The following is a 15932-nucleotide window of genomic DNA, read 5'->3' on the forward strand; positions in this document are numbered from 1 at the left end:
TATCACATAGAGTGAATAATAATATATTTTTGATCGACAGTGATTCCATTCGAGTAACTTTGATCGATTCGACTTGTAAAATAGGCCCTGTGAGGGTCTATTTTATAAGTCGAGTCGATCAAAATGACTCGACCGGAGTCACTGTCGATCAAAAATTTCACTCGACACGGCCCTGACACTCGAGTTTTTCGACAGTTGTCAACTTGTCACTTTATGTGAATGGATTACTATAGGCCTATTCACATCATTCAAAACAGCTGTTCGGGAAGCTCTTTGACAGTTCTTCTATGAAAATGACAGCCTCGTGTATGCACCGGTCCTCCACCGATGTAAACAAATGCATAGACGGACCTGTCACATGAAAAGGCCTATGAGAATCAACGAGTGACATCTGAAATATGCATGCTCACTTTGATCGACGGTGACCAAAGACGAGTCACATAAATCTGCTCGATTTACAAAATGGACCGAGGGGGCGACACATCCAGATCACCGTTTAGATGCTCTTCTGGATAAAAATCCGATTTTTTAGATTCTAGATTTGACGTGCTTCATGCGCTGACATCTTCTGCTAAACGATGCGCGTAGATTGATGAGATGCACGAAGATGTGAATGGGTGGAAAGAGAGTCAATGATGATGGTGAGCGTAGTGCTACAGTTTTTTTGTGAACAGTTTCGATTATACTTGTAATATTCCTTATAGGGCTCTGCACTGTGTTGATTGTGTATGGGATTTTGACGTTTACTGGCCTTGTTGTTTACACATTTTATGTAAGAGTGAAAGAGAGAGGAATATTTTTGTGTAGTGACGCATTGTTACTTTCAATTGAAATACAAGTTAAATTTGGTAAAAAAAATTCTAGAAAAGTGAGCTTTTATGTTAAAAGCAACTGGTGGTTATTTGTGTTCAAAATTGCATAACAAATGCTCACTTTTGTGAAATTTCAAGACAATTGTTTTTGTTCGAAGTTGGTTGTTATTATCGCATGTAGCGAGAAAGCGATTTACACTGATAAAAATCCACACGCTCGATCTGTGTGTTTAAAATTATGGATTTATTCATGAACGTCCATATCGATTTGCTATGATTTTCTTGCAAACTTCGTGTGTGTTACACATTAAATTCCTGTGGTTTGCTTCATGGATTGATTCATCAACCGACAACAGGGATTCCATATTTTTTCCACATAAGTTCCCGAAGCTTTCTCTTCAGATTCGTATGTGTCAACCTATGGACGCATAGATCATCACCCCAACACGGATTCAGTGTGTTTTGCTTATGGTTATCTTGTGTCATAATCATCATGTTCAAGTTGGTCGATTCATTGATTTGCGCAATGAGATTGTTATGATGAAATCCATGAGCTATGCTATCGATTTCCATGTTCAAAGCTTCTAAATTGTTTGTGATCAACCCATGGGATGCATAGTGAACTGAATTGCGGTTGGACCTCGTGTCGAACGACAGTCATCATCATGCTTCCAAAGAGAAGAAGCAAATTTTGAAGCTGAAAGTGTTAGATGAAAATTTGTGAATTCGATTTTTCTTTTATTAGTGAAGTTGACCGATATACGAGAATTCTACCTTTCTATAAGAAAACATTGATTATAATGTATAGTTTAGTAGAAAAATCGGATTCCACTAACAGATTTTCCTGGCTTTCAGTTTCGAAAAAAATGGAATATGCTTATCCCTGGCTTCCCAAATTATGGATTTGTGGCGCCCCGCTTGTTGCTGGCTCACGGGTTTGAAAAAAAAAAATCAAGAGAGCTTGCGACAAGCAGAGGAGCCTCGGATCCATATTTTGGGGAGCAAAAGTTTTTCTACCAAATTTCTTCTTTCAGTCCCATGACATTTATGTTCTATCACACATGACTATCTAAAGCTACTACATTTCGAATTCAATAAGCAAATCAGTTGGTTTTCATGATTTAATATTTGGAAATTCATGTTTGTTTCACATGACAACCTAATGTTGATACACATGTTATTATACCGTGAAATCAATGATAAAATCCATATGGCTACCACACTCAAATCATGTGGTTTTCCTCATTGCGCAAATCTATAAGTAAAACACACGACCTTGACGTGTAGATTTTTCTCAGTGTACTTAAGCAAATCCGTCGATCACAATTACAGTACTGGGATTTCGTCTTCCCGAGTGGGTAGGTAAATGTGTACTGTTGTTATATACCATTTTATTGATAACCATTCTATTCTTTAGGAAGCAGTATATTCAAGCAATCTTCGCCAAAAACATCGCTATCCTGGCTTATAGCTTGATTTGATGTCCTGCCTTACAGTTTCGCCAAAGTAAACCCGATGGAATATTGACAATTCGGGTGACAGTTAGAAGTTCGGCAGACAAAACTTCGGCGGAGTTCGGCATCGGCATTCTATTTAATTTGGTGCTTCGCCGACGCATAAGGATTGCCTTTGCCGACGCTAAACTTCGGTGAACTTTTGTCGGTGGTATTTCATTTCTCTTATGAACTTCGGTTAATCTGAATATACGGAATTCCTAGCTTCCGAAAAGTGAACAAGCAATGAGTTTTGTTAATATGCATTTTGAAAAACCAATAAAATATTTGGGAGTGTCGATAAAGGCCCGTACAGAAAAACCAGGGGCATTTATTTTATAAATTCACAATAAAAAATCATTTACATTATTCGTTTTCTCCTAGCTTCTTCTGCTGTCCCTCTCGATTCTATGCCAGCATCAGTTGAATTCCATCAAAATCAGTAAACTGGTCAACGAACGCCAACTGTGTGGTCCGCCCATGTTCACCCACGAAGCAACTCGATCACCAAAATAATCCAGATCATGTGACCCTCCAGCTACATGCTTCGTCTAGTAATTTCCTGTCGATTTTGCCCGCAACTCTCGGACATGGCACTGAACATGACGCTTCTTATCTCGAAAGCATTCACCGATTGCCAGAACGGTTTTACCGGGAAACTTGGCCAGCAAATCCCATGTTCTGCCCTTAACTTCTTGGATAATCTCATTGCATCGACGATGTTCCCAGGTCACGTGCTCCCTGCCCTATCCGTTTTCCTTCAGCAATGATCATTTGGAAAGTTAGACTTAGTGACAATGTTTCTGCTAAATTAATGTTATCACATCACTTAAACTTCTACGTTCACTAAACAAACAATTTTGTATAATGATTTCTGTGTTGTTTCGTTGTTCTTTGTTGCTGATCGCAGACTACTGAGTCAATCCGTTAAAACGCTCATGTGAGATGCGGAAAGATGAGCTGGATTTATGAAGATGGAAAAAGATGTTTTATAAGATGTCACGGATGGAACAAGATAATATGCTGCAAGAAAATAATGGCCATCGCAATTATTGTTCAAAGATATCCAAGCAATCTAAAATATCTGGATGTGTCGCTCCCCTCGCCCCTAAGATCGTAATGTTACTTATCTCTTTGAAAAAGCGTCACTGAATCGACTGTTCAACTTAACGGTTTGTAAGTAAACCTACCTGGGTGTTAACGAGATCCGATCATGAACAATAAATTCAAAACTGTTAACTGTCAATTACTCTAACTAGCTATCAGACGACTAATTTATGATGATATCTTATTAATCATTCGTCATGCTCAATTATCTTCTATAAAGTACCGGCTGGGAATGTGCAAGAACCGTTGCTTACAATTACAACACATGCCATTTGAGATCTATATTGCTCCCATGATCATTGGCATTACCTCTGAAGACTGTCGAGTTGAGATGAATATGCTAATCCGTAGTTAATCCTGTCACCCACAACTGATCGATACCATACCAAAACATAAATGTCATTAACAAAAATTATTAGTAAGGGCTTTTCAAGCTTTTATACAATAAGGCAGACAGTCAATAGAAAACAACATTATTTCATTGCTCCGAGACATAATCAACATCGACGGTTGACATGTTTCATACAACATGCAAGAAGCTCCATGCGTGGGCGGTTGCGGAAAAGCTGAATGATCATTCAGCATCATCATCATCATCGTGGATGCTACTAATGTTACTGTTTCCATCCATATTGGTTGTCGTGCATCTCATCATCATTACTATTTATTGTCATTTCGTATGAATATCACATACCTGTATGGAAAACGAGAGTGAAAATTCAGCTCGTTAGTTTTGGTGGTGCGCGGAACCACATTGCGGTAAGCCATGCCAATTCAGTTGTGTTCTAGATTCGGTCGCGATCGCGTGGTTTTCAAATTATTTAGTTGATGGAATAACCATCTATAATATAGTGAAATATTACGACAACAAATCTGTATCTGCCTTATTGAATACAGCCTGAAAACACCGATACTTTATCAAAAATGCTTGGTGAATTTGATCGTTTTTGTGCTTATGTCCTGTTAGTTTTCTCAACAGTGATCGGAAATTATGGTAAAAATCAAACATTGTGTTTTATTATAACAGTAACTAGTTTGCTTAAAAAGTGATAGCAACAAGGAGATCGCCATAGAAAGAGACTGACCGAATGGGGTCCACACTGTATTTTTATTGTTCCGTAGCGTCATTTTGCTTACGCAGATAGAGTAAAGTATGGCAAAAATTAAAAGGGGGTACTGCTCCCTCATGTACCTAGAAATTATGTGTAATTACGAGGGACAAGAAGGTCTTTGGGGCCCAGATAGTCGTAGCGGTAAAAGCGCAGCTATTCAGCTGAGGGTAGTGGGTTCGTGTCCCATTCGATTTAGAAATAGTATCAAGGGCATATGGTATCATCGTACCTGCCACGCGGTATACAAATTCAAAATGCCAATCGGCAAATAAAGTTCTCAGTTAATGATCATAAAAACACTAAACTGAAAAGCAGGCTTTGTCCCAGTTGGGGTGTAACGCTAGGAAGAAGAACGCTTTTCAAAATCTTACTAAGAATTCTGCGAGATTCGTTCCCAAGGTTTTGCGGGAATCCTGGTCAGTATTAAGTTAAAACTCTGTGCAGAATTTTGTGAGAAATGCGCCTAAGATTCCACCAGAATCTATCCTATTCTGCCCTGGAATGCATGAGAATTTTCTTTAGGATTTACATCCAGTCATTTGAATAATTCTGTTGTAAATCTGCCTGAGAGCCTATAGGTTTCTGCTAAAAATTCTGTGAAATCCATTCCAATATTCTTTGAAAATGCTGCCTGAATTATCCGTAAAAATCGTCTTGAGACTTGAGTCTTGAGAATGCTTCTTTTATCGGAAATCTATGTATTTTTGTAAGAAATCATTCCAGAGCTCTGCGTTAATCTCTCCCCAAATTTTTTAAATGCATGCTCAGGATTCTTGGAGAATTTCATGAATGTGTTTGACCGATATTCCGTTCAAAGGTTTTGAACTTGATATAAATTCTGCTTTGTCTAACAAATTGTAAACAAAATGAAGAAGAAACTTTTTTCCTCAATGTGCATCTCAAATCAATCATGTCGAGTTATATAAGGGCTGTTCGAAACAATAGACTTAAAACGCTCTAGTTTTGTTTCCTTACAAGCAATTGAGCCTGAAGTTTTCTCCATATAACTACATATTTGATCAATTCAACAGAGTAACAAAAATGTTAGCGTGTCTAAAAGATCAAGTTACGTGTCTCTAGTAGATTTGGGATTGCTGAATCTAATGCTGCTCTCAGGAATATTCCAGCACGTCACAATTTATAGCTACAGGCAGTGATGCATTTCGAACTGAACGCGAGCCAAAAATGAACGGAACGCGAGCCAAATTTGCACGAGATCGCAGTAGACGGTGAACTCCCGAGCATGAGCCAGCCGTTGCTCAAGAACGGCTCGTTCAGATCACAATTAAGATCTGCGCTCTTATGTGAGAAATAACAGGTTGAACGCCGTGAAGTTACTTGAATACAAAAATCATACTGCCTAAGATGCTTTCAGCATCAAAAACATAACTTTGGCATAAATTTCGTTGGTGTATTAGCCAGAATCGATTGGGTTCAATTTTTGGCTCGCACGGGTTCATATTTTTGAACTGAACAATGTTCAAGCCTACTTGATCTCTGCGTTCAACAAAGTGAACTGGAACGCAAACTGAACGCGTTCAAATGCATCACTGGCTACAGGTCGCCAAAGTTGTATAAAACACTGTTTTTATTTATGTTTACTTGAAATTTAAAGCATGATTTATAAAACTGTTTTGTGATATAATCCACCAAGCATGCAAAATAGGACTTTAACTTTCATTTTAGATATAATTTGATTGAAATTGAAACGATTAAATTTAGATTAAACCGATTTTTTTCAACATGTTTGCAGTCTCCATACAAAATCTTCGTTTCTCTTATATGGCATAATACAACACTTTTCTAAACCATCGAAAAATAATTTTTAGCAATTTCTCATCACGCCAATCTGTCATGAAACGGCCTTCTTTCCTGCAATGAATTATGCAGTGTGGTAATAGTTATTACGCAACTGAAATCAGTTGTGTAATGACTATTACGCCAATACTTTTCATTACGCAACTGTTTGGAGTTCCGTAATGAATCATTACATAGCAATTTTCAGAAATTGTTAAAATTATGGTGAATGCATCCCGATATGATATGTGATAACCTCAAGTGCTCGTTTACCAAATTGCAAAACAATGTTCTACGCAACTCGTTGCAGAACTCGATTTTCACAGCACACGTAATTATCCAACTCGGCAAGCCTTGTTGGAAGAATGTAAGGCTTGTGCTGTAAAAATCATCATTGTGCAACTTGTTGCGTAAACTACTATTTCCGCTACGAAAATATTATAAACTTTGATGATAAGTATTGTTATACACATGAAATTTGAATTCTATGGCAAACTGAGCAAACAAATTGTCTTACAAACTTACAGACTTGCATGCAAGTTGGCTGATATAGTCAATTATGCATTTTCAACAGCCAATATCTCAAAAAATAGACATGATTTGATTTTTTTGAAACGGCTATGGATGCAGCCCTTAATTAAGTGAACAGCGGTATTTTGGTGATAGAAGCAAAAACGTACAGTGTTTTCTAACCAAAAAACATCAAATTGTTTCCACCCAACAGTGAGATACTATGTGAAAATGTTCGAAATAATGATATCTTTAAAAATTTTATTTCTGCATAATTCATACTAGAAAGTAGACCGTTTTATGATAGATTGCGTAATGAAAAACTGCACATTGTGATGAAAAATTTCAAAAACTTCCTTTTTTATTTTAATCAAAATTTATTTTGATCAAACTTGGATTTTGATTACCAAACTTTTTTAACCTTCGAACTGAACAATAAGTCATTTTTATGTAGTTTCAAAATTTATTTGCATAAATTTCTTGACATTACTAATCAAATTTCCTAAATTTTATTACTTGTTCTCTTCTGATTTCGTCACCGACTAACTTCAGCTCACTCAATCATCGAAAGTGAATCGGCCGGGGTAAGCAATGGAGCTGGGTATCGCACTGGAACGCCCATCACGGCACAAGAATCAAAATCCTTCTACAGGATAAGTTGTCCAGGTTTGAGTGAATGTGTCGCTTTGGCAGAATGTCCAGAATTGCTGCTGGAAACGGCTCGCCAATGCTATCGTGGCGACTTTTCGCTGTCCTGTGGGGTCAACGAACTGGAGCCACATGTTTGCTGTCCACGAGAACCTGGTGGATTCAACGACCGTAATACTGATGTCGGATGCGGAAAAAGCATCGTTCAAGGCGACTACTACAACGGCTTGGGAGCATACCCCTTTGTGGCGCGAGTCGGATTCAAAAGTGAGTATGAACTAACAGATCATTTGACAATTATGCGTAACAATTAAGTACCGAATATAGCTAGCAAATGGAAGGTCGAAGAGGGCATTCAGTAGACGAACGTAATGGACGGTCCACATGATCATGCAAATGAGACTTGTCGTTGATGTGCGTTTAATTGCCATTCTGCAACTGTTCTCTCGGAATTGTTTAAAACTAGGAAAATCATTGAACACATATTTCACTGTCAACTCATGGCGCATTTCCATTGAATTGTGTAAGTTGATGCCGTTAGATTTCATTGTGCTCAGTTTGGTATTTAAAATTGTATTCGCTTGTGTCACTATAGAAATACATGCGCCTATAGTAGCACTATTTCTCATTTCTGTTCCTATAGTAGCACTAGCTTCACGGCGTAGGTAGAACATTTACCAAAATTGTTTTTTTTTTTTGCAAAAAAGATAAAAAAAATCATTACAATTATTATTTTTCACAACATTTTTACTACAACCATCGGATCTCAGAAATAACATGAATTTCATTCAACAAAATAAGTACAATATGTAAAACACAAAGTTAAGGTATTGCAAATCGCATTTTTTTTTAAATAATCAGTTTTACTGAACAATTTACAGTATAACTTATTGATCTAAATATTTTCAATTAAAAGTTCCGATACAAAGTTTTTCATTTTTTTCAGAATTATAGTTTTGCTATGATTCAAAAATTTCCCCATGAAAAGTTATGCGTTTAAAAAAAATCACGCAATTTAAACAGAAACGGACGAATGTAGTTTTTTTTTGCAAATAATTAGACTGGTAAGCTAATAACAAGTTCTCTTTTTTATCAGATACAAAAACGGGGTCATTTATTTACCCTTGCTCTGGATCTATCATCGCCCGGCAAATCATTCTAACTTCGGCGCACTGTGCACTGGCCAAAGCCGATAGCCATCGATTGTAAGTACAAACAACGTTTTCATGTGTAGTTATAATTTTGTCATTACCAACTGACGCAAGACCATGATAAAACTCAGTATAATTGTGGCGATTCAGTCATATGGAAAATTTGCGATCATTGCTACAGTTTCAAGGTTGATGTGGATTTAAGTACATCCCAGGGATAGAGGCGGATCCGATCCAGCTCTACTGATGTCATCGAAATGAGTGTTATCTATGTCTGTGGATATTAATGAACGCTTTTATTCCAGATCATCCGTCCGAATTGGGGACTACGATACACGCACCGACCCCGACTGCGGAAATACCGGATTTTGTGCACCAGCTGCCATTAATCACGCCGTTAGTCAGATTATTGTCCATCCGGACTATGTGGACGGCCAGTATCACCATGACATAGCACTGCTCGTGCTCAAAACACCGATCAATTACACGGGTAACGTAAACGTTTAACATTACTGGAGGTAGTAAAAAAGATTCGTTCTGGGTTCTAAAATTCACACGGAAGTTAGAATTTTACACCATACGAAGTCGTTGACCGTGAAAGCACATTTTGTTAAACATGCAATTCAACCCAACGTCCCCAACATACCATGACATTTTGAATGTAACCTATAATTAACGCACTTCTGCTGCTTTTTAGACTTTGCTCGTGTTTTTATGTACCATGATTGTTGAATTTACAGGTTTAAATGTTAGTTAGGATAGGACAAATGTTCCAACACGAACTAGGATTATGAAATGCTTAACGTGGAAAATAAGGATACTTTGTCATATTCATAAAATGAATGGTAATTATAATTTTGTTAGACATTTTTCCTGGTACATTTTAAGATCTTCTCAAACAGAAAAGTTATCTGGTGCATGAAATATTATAATGCTGTTAGACGATAGAAGAATGAAGAATTGAAACTTTGCAAAAAAAAAAAAGCTCTCGGATTAAGATTGTGGAAGTGTGCCTAAAACACTATGCCGCAAAACACGCCTGCTAATACCAAATGCAGAAGAGTCTATCTTTTAATATTTTGAAAGCTTTTACTACCTTTTTACTGATTTTACTATTTTTATAAGGTTTTGACGTTTTGAAGTTTACATGTAAACGACGAAACACGTATCAAATGTACAAATTGAAATTGAAACTGCGAAAAGAAACCACGTGCTCCGGTGGGGATCGAACCCACGACTCCCTATTCGCTAGATGGTCGCTGTACAGCATTAATGTACAGACGGTGATTCTAAAACATGAATTTTGAAAATATTTAAGATTTTTACCGATCTTTATATGATTCCGTACGTGTGTAAAAATGACTACTACACAGTTCGAACGAAACGTGTAAATTTCTGAGACATATAATGCACATAATTGGAGCGTGGAATATCATGGATATTTACATGATATGTCATGTAAACTTCAATTATATGTCATGTAATCCAGCAGGATTCTGAGTGATTACATGACATATGACACATTTTTACATGGTATCAGACTTAAATTTACATGACGTCATGTTTACATCGCATGAATGAAGTTTACATGACGTGTAATCTTCATTTTTTTTAACTGTGTACCATCGGGATACCTCATACCCATTATGGCAGCCGGTGGTATTGGAAGTGATTTCAGAAGCATACCTTCAAAAATCTCAATATTCGATACCCTTATTGATGCAATTTCAGACATGTTTTGAATTAGCCACATTCCCCGGGGCACCTGAAATCTACTATAGAGTGGTCATGGCAGTCGGTGGTTCTGGAAATGCTCCCGTAAGCGTCGCTTTCAAAAATCTTGAAGTTTGATGCCCATATTTATACGGTTTCGAGCATGTGCCTAATTGGCCACTTCCCCCAGGAGACCTGGAACCTACTATAGAGTGTTCAGTGCGTCTAATGGTTCTGTTTATGCTGCTGGAAGCATTATTTTGAAGTATGATGCCCACTTGGATATACCTCTGGATAATATATACAGTGCTGTTCTGAATAATAGTAGCGCATGTCGATTTTCATACAAAATGCTCAACTTTGACATGCTGTAGTTTTGTTCCCTTTCAAGCAATCGAGTTGAAATTTTCTCCACAGAACTACAAATATGCCCAATTTTGTAAACACAAAATTTCAAAATTTTCTAAGCCCCTGCCGGAAAGTGATATACTAGGTGAAATTGTTCGAAAAAATAGCAGTTTTAAAAATTTGAATTTCGGCTTGACATTATAGTTTTAAATTGTATATCACTTACCATTGGAAAAATCTCCTCCTACTTATCAAACCTACACCTAAACCGAAAAAGTTTAAAATATTTGTAGAAGAAAAATTTTAAAATGAAAAACTGCTATTTTTTCGAAAAATTTCACCTAGTGTCTCACTTTTCGGCAGGGACTCAGAAAAAACTGAAATTTTGTAGTTACAAAATTGATCATATTTGTAGTTCTGTGGAGAAAATTTCAGCTCGATTGCTTGAAAGGGATCAAAACTACAGCATGTCAAAGTTGAGCATTTTGTATGAAAATCGACATGCGCTGCTATTATTCAGAACAGCACTGTACATGATTGGGAATACAAGCATGGCTGACCAAAAAAAAAATGGAACCAGTTTTACGGAAATGATCATATTTCTGAAGATTTTCAGGGAATATTAATGCCTCCGCCGGCATTCAAAAACAATTTTATGTGAATAATCCAAACAATTCCTCACGAAACAAGTTAGGTTATCAAAGAACTTCTACAGTAATACTTCTGAGATTTTTTCAAGCAATCAATTAGGAATTGCACTAGGAAAATCTCCAAGTCTTTTACATTAGGAAGGAGTTCCCTAAGATAGTTTTTTGATACTATCCTAAAATTTACCCATAAACTTTTAAACTTTGAACTTCTTCAAAAAAGTTTGCAGAATACGTCCGATAATTGTAATTTGTTTAGAAATTTTTGATATTTCCCTTGTTATTTTATCAGAGTTTTTTCTTGGATTGTTTCAAATTAGAAATACTCCAGGTATTGCATAAAAATATTTGGAAATTTATGCACAAATTTCTTCAGGCAACTTATTGCGATTCCAACAGAGATTTTTTCAAGAATTCAATCTACGTAATCACTTCAAGATTTCTCCTCCCATTTCTTGAGGAATTCCAGGAAGAGCTTCTGTGGAATTTATTGTTACTATTTTGGAGGAGTTTCTAAATAAATCCGTAGCGAAAATCTTATATGAATTTTTGTAGAAATTTTGGTGACCTGAAAGAAATTCTTAGATGCTTGATGTAGCTGTTGGTGTAAATTTCAAAAGAATCCTAAGAGATATGCCATTCATAATTTTTGTAAGAAATACTAAAAAAAGCTTTCTTCAAAGACACATTCCGAGATGCATAAAATAAATTTAGATAAAATTCTTATATGAATTTTATGAAAAAAAAGGAAAGAGATCGATGGAAGAACCCTGAATGGAAAATTTATGGCAGAGTCACAGAAAAATTACCAAGAGTAATGTCTAAACAAATATCTCGATGATATCTCACGAAAAAAAGTAAGATGATATTTGAAAGAATTACTTCAAAACATATTAAATTGGTTTCAGAAAATACATTGACAGTATTATTGAATCAATCCTTAGAATAATCCTTCGTGACATCTGTTGAGGCAAAGCAAATTATCCAGATGGTAAATTAAGAACAAATCCTGATGAAATCTATAAGACTCTCATTTGACGGCACTCATTTTTGGGCGGATGAAGTTTAGCGTGTGTGTTTCTGTGACTACACGCAGCGAACTGGACTATCGAATTTCATACGTTTTGCCTTATGAAAGGTGGAACGAGTATTGCAATACGAACGCTTTATGTATCGTTTTAGCATCACTCCACATCAAGGCGTCGATAGGCGCGTGGTGTACGCTCGGGCCTATCGATCGCAAGGTTCTTGGTTCGATTCCAGGTTGCCGTGGAAGCGTTTTTTGTTTTCAAATTCTAGTTTCATAAGGCAAATTTATGAATTTCAATCCGATTTCTTGTGGCGAATTTTCATATGGGGTTCCTATGTTTAACGATAGTCCATTTGCCTGAGTGTATAAAAAATGGCTTGCTCAATTTTCCCCACCCAATAAAATTTCAATCTTGTCGCTCCCTATTCATTTCTATCATTTGAATCTTCTATAGACTCCCTTTTCCATTGAGTCGCATGACCGATATAGCCATTAATGAAAATAATACTGATCATTTCTATAAATGGAATTGAGTAAATCGATAAAAAAAGACTCGTTCAAGAAGCACATCATCATGAATCGTCAGAATTGGAGTTAAAAATAAGTTTTAGCATAGCATAACATAGCATAGCATAGACTGACAGTACAGTGCACCCCCGCTAATTTGAACGAAACCTCATGCAAACCATCGGGGTTAATTTTTATATGAACTTTTAGTCACCCTACCGCTTACGTGTTTCTGGTCACCCCTTTGGGTGTTTTGATTTTGCGTTTCGTTTCGGGGTATTCCATTTCGCTTTACTGCGTTCCATGTGCTAAATGACGTTTAAACTATTTTCAATTTTAACGATGTGCAAATTAGCGGAGTGCAAATAAAAAAGTGTTCAGATTGAAAGTGGGGTACCCGGTACATATCAATGGTCGCTATTCCGTGATTGATCGGAACTGGTAAGAATTGCACTCGGATCCAAATGAATAAGGGATGACACCTTCCGCTTATTCTTTTAGTGCGCATTTTAGCAGATCTCATATTATTGACAAATAACGGCGCCGACCAAGTCCTTACAGCCAGTTGGGGTGGGGAAAGGGATGTTAAGTTTTTGATTGTTGCTTCTAGAAACCGAGTATACCTCTGGATCTGCACAATCACCACGGGAAGGGTGTTTATTTGTAAGGGAAGAAAAAGATCGGGAAGTCACATTTGGTCGGTGATGCATTTCATGGAGAAGGAGGATTTATACGACTCAAACTAAAAACTAGTTTTGCATTTTTGTTTCGTGGTGAAAATATATTGGTAGAAGATTGAAAAAGTACGTCGACATTCATAATGCCCAACTACAGTACGGTCTCCTATAAGACGCTGCCACCCACTTTCCTCCCACGACAATTTCTCGGTAGATTTCAATAGGACGAAGCTGATCTTTTGTTGTACAAGTTGATACATACAAATCACAAACTAACTGAATCGACTGAACGACAGCTTAGGAATTGCTGTGGGTTTAGAGACCACACACTCATCACACCCTATGTTGAGTTAAAGAAAATTCTCTAAATTGAACAATACACTACGAAAAACACTAATATTAATCATGACGTAAATTTCAAGGAAAAACAAACAAAATAGAGGTAAAAAAAATTGATGACTTAAAAGTTTTATGATTAGACAAAATTCTGATTGATGTGATGACTATTTTTTTCATCATTCTCGTCACTTCACACATTTAATATTGCGAACATTTGTAACGTAAATTTCAACGATTTGTTTTATACATGAATTTGTATTGCAAAATTGCTTAAAATTCAGTATTTTACAACTTTGTAGAAGTATTGCTGTGTGCATTTGAAATGCAAATATCAAATGCGGGAACACCAAACGCGGTAAGATGTTAGATTTGCACTTCAAACGCGAACAGCAATATGTTTCATACCATAGTTTCTACAAATATAAAAAATGACTTTTTTAACTCTATGGAAATGCGGGCCACTATAATATTTAACATTTAGTGTGGTTCCGTAACTAATACAACTTTGTAGAAGGTACTTTAGTCTCAAATTTAATTTTACATCATAAAATGCACATTCTCCGAAAATCTGTTTCTGGACCACTGTGTGCAGCCATGCAGAATATGAAAGTGTTCATCATATAGTACTGGACAGAATAAAGTACGCATTGGTAATTTTTCATACAAAAAGGTAAAGTTTGGAGGTCTGGATCTCGGCTTCTAGTGGTCCGATGGATCTGAAATTTTCACTGCAGTTCATGAATAACATGAACTTTACTCAACTCAAAAATAACAATGTTTGAAACAAAAACTTTTGATTTATAAAAAATCTTAAATTTCGCAATACATTGCAAAATAGTATTTTGGAAATATTTTTAAAACCATCAGTTTTATTGAAATTTGTTATTCTGAAAACTTGTGTGTCTCATCAAGTTGAACATTTTTGCAGAAGGGCAGGGTGCCGTAAGTTTGTATATTTAAAAGTTATTTCTTATACAAAATTTTATCGTTTTTGTCAAAATTGAAGATTTACGTTAATTTGAAAGTTCGTTAATGAAAAACTCTGAATTTTTAGCTTAACAAACTTGTAGTAACTTTCAAGCTGCGGTGAAAATTTCAGGTCAATCGGAGCACTAGAAGCCGAGATCCAAGCCTCCTAACTTAACCATTTTGTATGGAAAAACGGCCAATGCGTACTTTATTCTGTCCAGTACTGTATTTATTCAACAAGCACAAATGCCGTACTTGCCCGAAAAATAATTGTATTGCTTTTCTTTCTGCAATCCTTGCAGTGGCAGCTCAACCCATCTGTTTGCACAGACGCCGGCAAGACCTAACCGTTGGAAAGCGCGTACATATCATTGGATGGGGCAAACTATCTACCAGTGGAACCAAATCGCCGGAACTGCAATCGCTAGAAGTCCCTCTGACGTCATGGGATCAGTGCGTGAGGGCTTACTCCGCCACGGGTGCCCTGCAATCTACCAAGTCCATCGAAGGCGAGTGGATGTGCGCTGGTGGTGAAGGTCGCGATGCATGCCTCGGCTTCGGGGGAGCCCCGCTAATCATCAGAGAACGCGACCGGTATGCCCAGATAGGAATCATGTCATTTGGAGCGGAAACGTGCGGTGCTCTCAACATGCCTAGCGTGTACACCTCGATTGCGCACTACGCGCACTGGATTGAGTCCAACTCGCCGACGACCTTTGTGTGAAATAGGTAATCGCCCTAATCGGGCAGGAAACGCCAATTAGGTAGTCATAACGTTATTTTTGTTGTATGTTAGTTGTATTTTTATGTGCAAAATGTGTAACAATAAAGTGCTAATCTCACGATCACTTTATCAGGTGACGTGCTCTGAACTAGAACCATGGCGTTGAGTATGTGCCATTTTTTTACGCAAAATCAACTAATTGGATGGGAAATGTTATGTACATCTCATTAGTCTATGATAAATGAACTAATACTTGAATTTATAATTATTTTACAATTACAATGCAATTCTTCTTAATTTCTTTTTTAACGAGAATTCTATTGAATCTCTTAGTTATATGTTCCATTA

General features: G+C 36.8%; 1 protein-coding gene and 1 long non-coding RNA gene across 2 annotated transcripts; both read left to right on the forward strand.

Annotated features, from left to right (window-relative positions):
- The first annotated feature begins 2127 nt into the window (after positions 1–2127).
- Positions 2128–2548, forward strand: LOC110676939. Its single transcript, XR_002500836.1, has 2 exons — positions 2128–2170; positions 2230–2548. It is a non-coding gene; the product is annotated as an uncharacterized LOC110676939 (long non-coding RNA).
- A 1631-nt stretch (positions 2549–4179) lies between these two features.
- On the forward strand, positions 4180–15738 carry LOC5566801 (venom protease). The gene is made up of 5 exons (XM_001651159.2): positions 4180–4406; positions 7384–7746; positions 8576–8684; positions 8936–9120; positions 15163–15738. Exons 1-5 carry the CDS (start codon positions 4337–4339, stop codon positions 15582–15584), a joined length of 1149 nt encoding a protein of 382 aa, XP_001651209.2. The 5' UTR covers positions 4180–4336; the 3' UTR covers positions 15585–15738.
- Positions 15739–15932: the final 194 nt, after the last annotated feature.

Source organism: Aedes aegypti, chromosome 2 (genome assembly GCF_002204515.2).
Source record: "Aedes aegypti strain LVP_AGWG chromosome 2, AaegL5.0 Primary Assembly, whole genome shotgun sequence".
Classification (NCBI taxonomy): Eukaryota; Metazoa; Arthropoda; class Insecta; order Diptera; family Culicidae; genus Aedes; species Aedes aegypti.

Coding starts and splice junctions, on each gene's coding strand:
- LOC5566801 (XM_001651159.2), top strand. CDS start 4,337: ATGCTTGGTGAATTTGATCGTTTTTGTGCTTATGTCCTGTTAGTTTTC. Junction 8,685..8,935: donor AAAGCCGATAGCCATCGATT/GTAAGTACAAAC, acceptor CTTTTATTCCAG/ATCATCCGTCCGAATTGGGG. Junction 9,121..15,162: donor AACACCGATCAATTACACGG/GTAACGTAAACG, acceptor CAATCCTTGCAG/TGGCAGCTCAACCCATCTGT.